Source organism: Rhinoderma darwinii, chromosome 1 (assembly GCF_050947455.1).
Source record: "Rhinoderma darwinii isolate aRhiDar2 chromosome 1, aRhiDar2.hap1, whole genome shotgun sequence".
NCBI lineage: Eukaryota > Metazoa > Chordata > Amphibia > Anura > Rhinodermatidae > Rhinoderma > Rhinoderma darwinii.
This window is the reverse complement of record NC_134687.1, coordinates 44578578-44591998: the sequence shown is the minus strand read 5'-3', so window position 1 is coordinate 44591998 and position 13421 is coordinate 44578578. Positions and strand designations below refer to the sequence as shown.

At 36.4% G+C, this 13421-nt stretch overlaps 1 protein-coding gene across 2 annotated transcripts in view; it reads left to right on the top strand.

Moving 5' to 3' along the window:
* Nucleotides 1-13421, top strand: part of RAB28 (RAB28, member RAS oncogene family) — a 139378-nt gene that overhangs the window by 34841 nt on the left and 91116 nt on the right. For both annotated transcript variants that reach the window (XM_075858186.1, XM_075858195.1), the window contains exon 2: nucleotides 12969-13065. In XM_075858186.1, the coding sequence (XP_075714301.1) occupies nucleotides 12969-13065 (97 nt within the window). The remainder of the gene's footprint in view (nucleotides 1-12968; nucleotides 13066-13421) is intronic.

Genomic DNA, 13421 nt, shown 5'->3' with positions numbered 1-13421 from the left:
ATTGTAAAAGTAGTAAAATATAAAAAAAACCTATATAAATTTGGTATCAACCGTAATCGTATTGAGCCGCAGAATAAGAAGTTTTCGTTTTTACCGCACAGAGCAAGACTTAAGAACAAAACCCAAAAACCAATGGAGGAATCGCAGTTTTTTTTCCAATTTCAGCCTGCAAAGGATTTCATTTTCAGTCTCCCAGTACGTTATATGGTACTTTAAATGGAGTCAATAGAAACTACAACTCCTCCCGCAAGAAATGAGCCCTCACACCACTCTATTGACGGAAAAAATAAAAAAGTTATAGCTCTTTGAAGGCGGGGAGAGGAAAGCTAAAATGGAAAAGCAAGAAAGAAAAGCAAAAAAGAATCAGTCCTGAAAGGGTTAATTAATTTCTAATGAAAAATATTTATGACCATATGTGCGGTATTGCCGTAATCGGGAGAAATTGCTTTAAAAATGTTGAGCGGCTTTTTCTCCTTTTTACCCTTGTGAAAATTAAAATATCCAAAATCTTAGTGGAATAAATGTTGATATTAATTTTCACTGCATTCTGCAAAAAAATCTGTGGGGTGAAAATGCGAACTATAGCCTGAGATAAATTTCTCGAGGCGTGTAGTTTCCAAAATGGGGTTACTTTTGAGGGTTTCCACTGTTTAGGCACCACAAGACCTCTTCAAACCTGACATAGTGCCTAAAATATATTCTAATAAAAAAGAGGCACCAAAATCCTGTAGGTGCTCCTTTGCTTCGGAGGCCGGTGCTTCAGTCCATTACCGCACTACGGCCACATGTGGGATATTTCTAAAAACTGCAGAATCTGGGCAATGAATATTGAGTTGCGTTTCTCCGGTAAAACCTTCTGTGTTACAGAAAAAAATATACTACAAATGAATTTTTGGGGAAAAAAATGAAATTTGTAAATCTGCCTATACATTGCTTTAATTCCTGTTAAACGGATAAGGGTTAAGTAACATTCTAAATGCTGTTTTGAATACTTTGAGGGGTGAAGTTTTTTTAAAGGGGTGATTCATGTGGGATTTCTAATATATAGGGCCCTCAAAACCACTTCAGAACGGAACTGGTCCATGAAAAATTTGCCTTTTGAAATTTTCTTGAAAATGTGAAATTGCTTTGTAATGTCCTAGAAAAGTAAAAGGATGTTCAAAAAACGATGCCAATCTAAAGTAGACATATGGGGGATGTTAACTAGTAACTATTTTGTGTGGTATTAATATCTGTTTTACAAGCAGATGCATTTTTCTAAATTTAAATGTACATTTTTGCAAGTTTTTCTCTAGATTTTGGTATTTTTCACAAATAAATACTGAATTTATCGACCAAATTTTTACATTAACATAAAGTCTAATGTGTCACGAGAAAACCGTCTCAGAATCGCTTGGATAGGTAAAAGCATTCCATAGTTATTACCACATTCAGGAACAAGTCAGATTTGAACAAAATTGCCTGTGTCCAGAAGGCCAAAACAGGCTGCGGCCTAAAGGGGCTAATAAAACCACATGCAGTAAGCTCCCTCTAGTGGTGGCTACAGGCAGTCAGTTTTATCATTTAACACTAGTGTCTGCAGGGATTTGGAGCTCTGAATCAGAAAATATAGCTCCAACTACTGTAAAGATATATTACGGAATTAACCAGCACAGAATTAACAAAATCATCACTTTAGTGATGACCGTAAATTAGAGCTTTCTAGAATAACGTAGTCTTTTTTTTTTTTTTTCTAGTAAAAACCGGGATATATAATTTTTTTTTTGTCTGGATATGAGCCAACTTTGATCATCTTATTTTCCCCTTTTTTTTTTTTCTTTTTTTTTAACCTGGCGTTTTCCATTACTATGCTCTTTCTGCCTGCTTGCTTCTTTAACTCCTTGGCAACATTCAACGTACAGTTACATCGAAGCCACCAATGTGTTAACACATCTCAACGTAACTGTACATTGGGGTGATGGCTCGGACTCCCCTTGCGCTCCTAACTTTTGACGAACTGCATAGTATGACGTGCTCCTCTAATTCTCCTCCCTTCTGTGTCACTGACTCCCAGGACCGAGCTGCCATCGATCACATCTAAGTTCATAACTTAGATGACACGCAGGATCCGCTGTCGCTAAACCCGTCAGGTCTTAGCGCATGATACAGCTGCTCTGTATAGATGATAGAAAGCAGCTGTATCTCAAAAAGTAAGAATCATTTCTAATAAAAAGTATTTTGAAAGTTACACCAAACACACTGATAGATATTTTTATTGAAAAAAATCAACAAAACGATTCCTTAGGCGTACATAGCCTTTGCAGAGGTTGTCTGGGCAGGGGTGGTTTTTTATACTGATGACCTAACCACAGGATAGGTCATCAGTAAATGACCGGTGGGGGTCCAAATTCCGGACCCCGCTCCGATCAGCTGTTCACTTGACTAGGAGCAGAGCTGCAGTACTGGAGCACAGCCGCTGTACTGGAGCCATCCGCTTCTGGCACCAACCCTTGCATAACTTCCGATGCCCGGAGGCAGCCAGAACAGCTGATTGTTTAGGGGTCTGGGTTTCGGATCCCCACGATCATATACTGATGATCTATCCTGTGGATAGGTCATCAGAATGAAAAACCGCCCCATGCCTGGACAACCCCTTTAACCAATGTTACTTATAATAACAACTCAGCGTTCTTCTTTATTGTGTAAACAGGCTGCATAGAGAAACCTTTGCAGTCTCGGCATTGTTTATAGTGGGAACGGCATCTACCAGAACCACTCAGTAACCAGATTCGTAATTCATGTAATTATTAGCTATTCTACACTTAGGCCCAGTTCACACAGAGTTTTTTTCAAGTGGAAACCGTGTTGGAATCAGCTCAAAAGAACGTCCGAATCATCTCCCATTGATTTCAATGGGAGGTGGAGGTGGCTTTTTTTACTGGGCGGCTTTTAGCCACTCGCGGGGGAAGATAGCGGTATATTCATTGTTGCTGCGGTTCTGCCTCTGGCCTCCCATTTGAAAATAATGGGAGGCAGAAAAAGCGTTTTTTTGCAGTGTTTTTTACTGTGGGTGAAAACGAAGTCAAAACCTCGGCAAGAAATTCCTGAAAAAATTTTAAGGTGAATTTTTTTCTGCCTGCAAAATACTTTTGCAAAATCTTTTTAATAATATGGTACATCCGGTTTTATGGTGTTTTTTTGCAAATCGTGATTAGGTGGGATTTTTCACATTGCAAATCGTGTGATGCTACGATTCCTGTTTGTAAGACTTAATTTATTCTGAAAATATCGCCACACAGAACTCCATGAAAAAATGCAAAAGGATAAAAAACAATGGTAGTCTATGGGAGCAAAACGCTACTAAATGCTACCAAAACGCCACTGACTGACGCAAGACAGAAAAAAAAAAAAGAAACGCCTAAAAAAAAAACCCCGCATGGATTGTAATGCGTTTTGTTAATTTCCTATTGACTTCAAATGAACATCTGGCCGCAGCTTTTTTTGCTGCAAAATACCCCAGGAAAAATGCCACAAAATGTGAAAATCGTCCCTAAAAACGCTGCGTGTGAATCCACCCTTACAGGAGCTTCTAGAAAGTGTTATATTCAAAAGCGGAACTTAGGTATATGGAAAAGGTGAACCCAGAAATAGCGCTGCTACCATCCAAGGAAAGTCATGTAAGTAATGGTATAAAGCTTATTTTATTGCGCAGAATACGCGTTTTCAATGCCGAACAGGCGTCTTCCTCAGGTCAGGTACAAAAGGAAACTATAACCACTGGCTTATATAATGATTGACAGCATGATCAGAAAACACATTGAAACGGAAAGACCGCCAAATAACAGTTTAAAAAGAACAGCTGGGACGTAATGTCAGAACAGAAATAAACACACAGCTCGATTGTGCAATGCATTAGAGAAACATAAGAAATGGTACAACCATATTAAGAAAATAAAAGATGCCGTATAAAGTGATAAATCATTAAAACATTAAAGAGAACCTTTCACCTCCCCATACATGTGCAGCTGAGTGCAGCATGTAATGGGGAGGGCTGAACAAACCCTGGGGCACTTTAAAAAAAAATTCTATCTCCCTCCGTTATTTAGATATCGGTGCCGTTATATTTGGTGCCCGATATTTAAATAACCCCCTGAACTGTCAATGGGGCAATCAGATATGAACAGTGCCACAGCAAGAGCGAGGAGAGAGAGTGCGCGCACACTCTCACTCTTCAGCTTTGAAGATCAGTCTTTTCACCCGAACTGGCAAGGGGGCGTGTCACTGCTACGGAAGGCGTAAGAGCTGTGGACAGGAAAGCGCGCAAGCGCACTCATCTCTTCAGCTCTTGCGAGAGATCAGTCTTGTATTGTCTTCCGAACTGGCAAGGGGGCGTGTCACTGCTACGGACAGTGTTAAAAGAGCTGGGTAACGCTTACGCTGTCCGTAGCAGCAGAGACATGCACCCTTGCCAGTTCGGAAGACAATACAAGACTGGTCTCTCGCAAGAGCTGAAGAGATGAGAGCGCGCTCTCCTCTCCCCAGCTCTTGCACTGTCCGTAGCAGTGACACGCCCCCTTGCCAGTTCGGCCGAAGACCGATCGTGAAAACTGAAGAGTGAGAGAGAGTGTTTGTTTGCGCTCATGCACACTCTCTCTCCTCGCTCTTGCTGTAACACACTCAATATCTAATTGGACAGTGTCACAGCCATAGTAACACGCCCCCTTGCCAGTACACGCCCCGTTGACAGTTCAGTGGGTTATTTAAATATCGGGGGCCAAATATAATGGCACCGATGTCTAAATAACGGAGGGAGGTAGAAAAAAAAAAAGTAAAGTGCCCCAGGGTTTGTTCAGCCCTCCCCATTACATGCTGCACTCAGCTGCACATATATGGGGAGGAGAAAGGTTCTCTTTAAAATGAATGAAGGAGTTGGCAATGGACCAATATATATATGGAGTATCCGATGTACAGGAAATGTCATCTAAAACAATGGTGCATCGGTCTGCAAGGGAACATCAGATCGACATCCATTGGATATACATGTGCAACTCCTTCATTCATTTAAAGTGTAGCTAAACGTTCGACAAACTTCTGACATGTCATAGTGACATGTCAGAAGTTTGTATTGGTGGTCCGAGCACGGAGATCTCTAGAACGAAACAGCTGAAATGCTTGTGTGAGCGTTCAGCCGCTTTGTTTCTGTTCGGCTTTTTCCGGAAAGCTGATGTATCGGAGTACGTGCTCATAGACTTTGTATTGAGTCCGTACACCGATACATTTATTTCCGGAAAAAGCCGAACAGACACGAAGCAGCTGAGCGCTCACAAGAGCACTTCAGCTGCTTCGTTCTAGAGATTGGTGGTTCTCAGTGCTCGGACCCCCACCAATCCAAACTTCTGACAAGTCACTATGACATATCAGAAGTTTGTCGAATGTTTAGCTACACGTTAATGATTTATACCGCATCTTTTATTTTGTTAATATGGTTGTGCAGTTTCTCGAATGCATTGCACAATCGAGCTGTGTGTTTATTTCTGTTCTGACATTACGTCACAGCTGTTCTTTTTGAACTGTTATTTGGCGGCCTTTCCGTTTCAATGTGTTTTCTGATCATGCTGTCAATCATTATATAAGCCAGTGGTTTTTGTTTCCTTTTGTACCTGACCTGAGGAAGACACCTGTTCGGTGTTGAAACACGTAGTCTGCGCAATAAAATAAGCTTTATACCATTACTTACATGACTTTCCTTGGATGGTAGCAGCGCTATTTCTGGGTTCACCTTTTCCATATGCCTTAGTTCCTATTACAGCGATTTCCTTGCTCAGGTGACCGGCTCCTGAACCTAGCTGCAGCTTCATCATGTACATCACTTCCGCTTCTACCAGTGTTGTGCCTGTCGTAGCACAACTTTTAATAGGTGAGCAGTCATTATTTATGTGGTTTGCTCTACCTTTATATTTTGTGACCCGCACCATGTTTTTCATCTTTCTTTCTAGAATATTCAAAAGCGGTTACAATACAGTTATATGTTCCGATAATGTTCAGTATCCTAGTACTGAAGCCGTGGCTTTGGAGGTCTACCTGTGAGCTGTGGGTAATCGGATTGAAGCATGGGCTTAGCTTGATCCCTATTACTTACCTAGAAGATCTTTTAACTAGTTCTTGTGGGTTTTGAAATGGACACTGTTATGAGAAGATTGTATATTGGCGTTGTGGTTTTTGCCCCCGTCAGTAGCCTGCAGCCCAGGCCTATCTGTGTCCTGACCGCCTGGAGGTTGTAGCATCAAAGAAGGTGAAGAAGATTGTTAGAAAAAAGAACATGTTCAGTAAATAAGAAAAACACACGTTCTTACTGCACATGACTAATTTATGGCTCCATGGGTCACATATACGGTACTTCTATGGGGCCCCACTATACTGCAGTTACATACGGAGGTCTTTTCTGTCAGATTATAAATGAATCCAACTTAATTATGCCGAATTGTTGAGGTTATTCTCCATAATATATTGCTGAACAGAGCAACATATGGCGGAGTGCCTACGGCGCCATAGTACAGGATATCCTACTTCAGATGTTCCGATTGATCGCCAATGTTTGTGCCAATAATCTGTGCAACTAGGGAAACAATCAAACCAAAATTAATATGTGGCCTAGTACGACATTTGGAAAGTTGATTTGCTTTTACATTTGGTTTTGATCATATTCATTGTATATGTCAGCAGTACTGGTAGTGCTTTATACTGCAGGACATAACTCCGCATTGTGTCTGCTGACATGCACTGATCGCATAACAATACAACCTATTGGTACATTCAAGATAACATAGTTATAGTATCCACCATATATTATATATCTTTCTTTGTGAATGCTCCTTGCATAGACCAACGGCTTTTTCATGCTTTGCGTGACTCATCTTTTAAACTGTTCGTATGTATTTAAATAAAGTATTCTTAGCATTTCTTCATATTCCATGTGTTAATTGTACCTCCTTTTTGTAGGCTATATATGCTGTATAACCATAAACATAAACTTTACATTATATTACAAGAGCTTGTTTCTGCCGAGGGACTTGCTTTACTGCACTCACTGGGTGACCATCAGAACCCCTTACTGAAACACTTCTACTATTATTACTTCTACCACTATTACTACATCACCAGTTCCCTGAGTTAGGATATGCCATCACTTTCTGATCCGTGGTGTCCGACTGCCCCTGTGATCAATAATTCTCCCACACAGTTGAGAATAGAGGTGCTGCAGCACTAGTATAGCTCTGTGGCAGTTTCGCTGTTTTTCCCTGCTCAGCGGCGCTTTTGGCACCAGCTGTACTGGGAGCTGCAGCACGGCCCCTTTCAAGTGAATGGCCAGGAGCGCCGGTGTACAAAGAAACTTTGAAGGAGACGTTGCAGCCCGTTTAATCTCAAGAGCGTGGGAGTCCCAGCAGTTGGACCTGCACCGATCAGAAAGTAATGGCATATTCTAGCAATAGGCCATCACTTTCTGTTATAGGAAAACCCCTTTAATATCAATTGTTTCTAAAAAAAAAATACTATTATCACTGCTACTATTACTGCTACTTCTATTATTACTACTACTGCTGCAAATATTCCTACTATTACTATTTCTCCTATTATTACTACTACTGTTGCTGCTACTATTACACCCTCTCCTCCTCCTACTACTACTACTATTATTATCACTACTACTACTACTACCACTGCTGCTGCTACTACTACTACTACTACTACTACTAATACTACTACTACTATTATTATCACTACTACTACTACTATTATTATCATTACTACTACTACTACTACTATAACTACTACTATTATTATTATCACTACTACTATTATTATTACTATTATCACTACTACTACTATTATTATCACTACTACTACTATTATTATCATTACTACTATAATCACTACTACTACTATAACTACTACTATTATTATCATCACTACTACTATTATTATTACTATTATCACTACTACTACTATTATTATTATTATCACTACTACTATTACTATTATCACTACTACTACTATTATTATTATCACTCACTACTACTGCTACTACTATTATTATCACTACTACTACTATTATTATCATCACTACTACTATCATCACTACTACTATCACTACTACTATTATTATTACTATTATCACTACTACTACTATTATTATTATCACTCACTACTACTGCTACTACTATTATTATCAAACCGAATAATGCCCCGAATGATACTAGTGGTCCTAGTGACTAATTAAAACTAAACCAGAACAAGAAACAAGTCACGACCAGGTGTTTGAAAAAATACAAATAATCTTTATTAAAGTCAATTAGACACATGGAGACAACATATAACACTTAGACATAATAAAATGCCATGGACCCTCGAACACAAACGGAATCCGAACGTAAAAGCAGAGTAGCCCCCCAGATGTAAAAATGGTCTGACACAACCTATATATGGCTAAAGTGCATAAGTACATATTGATAAGCAGGTACTAGGCATGGTACGCTTTGCACAGATGAACACATAAATAAGTATAGAGAATATATATAAGGTACAATCTAAGTAAAAACGACATGTAAAGTAGTATACCTACACCTGCGTATAAGAGGATAAATAGGAGATCAAGACCAGGAGGGGGACCTCTGCTTAACCCAACGCGCGTTTCGCTGGTGCTCCGTCAGGGGTTGACTGAGCACCAGCGAAACGCGCGTTGGGTTAAGCAGAGGTCCCCCTCCTGGTCTTGATCTCCTATTTATCCTCTTATACGCAGGTGTAGGTATACTACTTTACATGTCGTTTTTACTTAGATTGTACCTTATATATATTCTCTATACTTATTTATGTGTTCATCTGTGCAAAGCGTACCATGCCTAGTACCTGCTTATCAATATGTACTTATGCACTTTAGCCATATATAGGTTGTGTCAGACCATTTTTACATCTGGGGGGCTACTCTGCTTTTACGTTCGGATTCCGTTTGTGTTCGAGGGTCCATGGCATTTTATTATGTCTAAGTGTTATATGTTGTCTCCATGTGTCTAATTGACTTTAATAAAGATTATTTGTATTTTTTCAAACACCTGGTCGTGACTTGTTTCTTGTTCTGGTTTTGTTACTATTATTATCACTACTACTACTATTATTATCACTACTACTACTATTATTATTATTATTACTATTATCACTACTACTACTATTATTATTATTACTATTATCACTACTACTATTATTATTACTACTATCACTACTACTATTATTATCACTACTACTACTATTATTATTATTACTATTATCACTACTACTACTATTATTATTATTACTATTATCACTACTACTATTATTATTACTACTATCACTACTACTATTATTATTACTATTATCACTACTATTACTATTATTATTATCACTCACTACTACTGCTACTACTATTATTATCATTACTACTACTATTATTATCATCACTACTACTATTATCACTACTACTATTATTATCATCACTACTACTATTATTATCACTACTACTATTATTATCACTACTACTATTATTATCACTACTACTATTACTACTACTATTATCATCACTACTACTATTATTATCATCACTACTACTACTATTATCACTACTACTACTATCACTACTACTATTATTATCACTACTACTACTACTACTATTATTATCATTACTACTACTATAATCACTACTACTATTATTATCATCACTACTACTATTATCACTATTACTATTATCACTACTACTACTATTATCACTACTACTATTATTATCACTACTATTATTACTACTATTATTATCACTACTACTACTACTATTATTATCATCACTACTACTATTATCACTACTACTATTATTATCATCACTACTATTATCACTACTACTATTATTATCATCACTACTACTATTATCACTACTACTACTATTATTATCATTACTACTATAATCACTACTACTACTATAACTACTACTATTATTATCATCACTACTACTATTATTATTACTATTATCACTACTACTACTATTATTATTATTATCACTACTACTATTACTATTATCACTACTACTACTATTATTATTATCACTCACTACTACTGCTACTACTATTATTATCACTACTACTACTATTATTATCATCACTACTACTATCATCACTACTACTATCACTACTACTATTATTATTACTATTATCACTACTACTACTATTATTATTATCACTCACTACTACTGCTACTACTATTATTATCAAACCGAATAATGCCCCGAATGATACTAGTGGTCCTAGTGACTAATTAAAACTAAACCAGAACAAGAAACAAGTCACGACCAGGTGTTTGAAAAAATACAAATAATCTTTATTAAAGTCAATTAGACACATGGAGACAACATATAACACTTAGACATAATAAAATGCCATGGACCCTCGAACACAAACGGAATCCGAACGTAAAAGCAGAGTAGCCCCCCAGATGTAAAAATGGTCTGACACAACCTATATATGGCTAAAGTGCATAAGTACATATTGATAAGCAGGTACTAGGCATGGTACGCTTTGCACAGATGAACACATAAATAAGTATAGAGAATATATATAAGGTACAATCTAAGTAAAAACGACATGTAAAGTAGTATACCTACACCTGCGTATAAGAGGATAAATAGGAGATCAAGACCAGGAGGGGGACCTCTGCTTAACCCAACGCGCGTTTCGCTGGTGCTCCGTCAGGGGTTGACTGAGCACCAGCGAAACGCGCGTTGGGTTAAGCAGAGGTCCCCCTCCTGGTCTTGATCTCCTATTTATCCTCTTATACGCAGGTGTAGGTATACTACTTTACATGTCGTTTTTACTTAGATTGTACCTTATATATATTCTCTATACTTATTTATGTGTTCATCTGTGCAAAGCGTACCATGCCTAGTACCTGCTTATCAATATGTACTTATGCACTTTAGCCATATATAGGTTGTGTCAGACCATTTTTACATCTGGGGGGCTACTCTGCTTTTACGTTCGGATTCCGTTTGTGTTCGAGGGTCCATGGCATTTTATTATGTCTAAGTGTTATATGTTGTCTCCATGTGTCTAATTGACTTTAATAAAGATTATTTGTATTTTTTCAAACACCTGGTCGTGACTTGTTTCTTGTTCTGGTTTTGTTACTATTATTATCACTACTACTACTATTATTATCACTACTACTACTATTATTATTATTATTACTATTATCACTACTACTACTATTATTATTATTACTATTATCACTACTACTATTATTATTACTACTATCACTACTACTATTATTATCACTACTACTACTATTATTATTATTACTATTATCACTACTACTACTATTATTATTATTACTATTATCACTACTACTATTATTATTACTACTATCACTACTACTATTATTATTACTATTATCACTACTATTACTATTATTATTATCACTCACTACTACTGCTACTACTATTATTATCATTACTACTACTATTATTATCATCACTACTACTATTATCACTACTACTATTATTATCATCACTACTACTATTATTATCACTACTACTATTATTATCACTACTACTATTATTATCACTACTACTATTACTACTACTATTATCATCACTACTACTATTATTATCATCACTACTACTACTATTATCACTACTACTACTATCACTACTACTATTATTATCACTACTACTACTACTACTATTATTATCATTACTACTACTATAATCACTACTACTATTATTATCATCACTACTACTATTATCACTATTACTATTATCACTACTACTACTATTATCACTACTACTATTATTATCACTACTATTATTACTACTATTATTATCACTACTACTACTACTATTATTATCATCACTACTACTATTATCACTACTACTATTATTATCATCACTACTATTATCACTACTACTATTATTATCATCACTACTACTATTATCACTACTACTACTATTATCATCACTACTACTATTATTACTATTATTATCACTACTACTATTACTACTACTATTATCACTACTATTATTATTATTACTACTACTACTATTATCACTACTATTATTATCACTACTACTACTACTATTATCACTACTATTATTACTACTATTATTATCACTACTTCTATTATCACTACTATTATTATCACTACTACTATTATCACTACTACTACTATTATTATTATCACTACTACTATTACTACTACTATTATCACTACTATTATTATCACTACTACTACTACTACTACTATTATTATCACTACTACTACTATTATCACTACTACTGCTGCTGATACTACTACTACTACTACTGCTGCTGCTACTACTACTTCTATTATCACTGCTACTATTATCACCACTACTACTACTGCTATTATTATTATTACTACTATTATTATCACTACTATTATTATCACTACTACTACTATTATCACTACTACTGCTGCTGCTGATACTACTACTACTATCACTACTACTATTATCACTACTACTGCTGCTGATACTACTACTACTACTACTACTGCTGCTGATACTACTACTTCTATTATCACTACTACTATTATCACTACTACTACTACTATTACTATTATCACTACTACTACTACTACTATTACTATTATCACTACTACTACTGCTGCTGATACTACTACTACTACTATTATTATCACTACTACTATTATTATCACTACTACTTATATTATCACTGCTACTTATATTATTACTGCTACTTCTACTATTATCACCACTACTACTTGTATTATTACTGCTACTACTACTATTATTTCTGCTGCTCCTATTATTTCTATAACTACTACTACATCTATAGGAGTTATGCTTCATTCTAAATAATTTCAGAAAGCACAAGTATTTTTTTTTTCCTGCCATACCAAGCAGTTTAAATGCGAAAATTTCACACATTTTCTTTTAGACCTCTTTGGCCATGCGGTTTGCCCAGGAATCATTCGGAAAACAGTACAAACAAACAGTGGGGCTGGATTTCTTTCTGAAAAGGATCACGTTGCCAGGTAAGATTTTTCTGGTTTGTGGGTTCAGCACCATGTTATTCCTGAGATCACTGGTGAGACGTAGCTTTAGTATCCTTCAATAAGCACGAATACCTGATTTATTCCCGCACCCACTGCACATCATGAAGTATTTGTCGCGGCTCTCGCTTACCTCTGTCGTGTTATGTTGATGTATTCTTGTGATTATTCAGAACAAGAACTTTATTGAGCGTCCTGCACAATAGCCGATTTTCTCTTAAAATAATACCTACATCATTTTTATGGCAAAAAAAGGTATTCCTGAGAAACAAAGCATAATGTTATTAATGGAAACGACTAATCTTATACGTGTTAAAAAAGTATAATATAGCTATGTA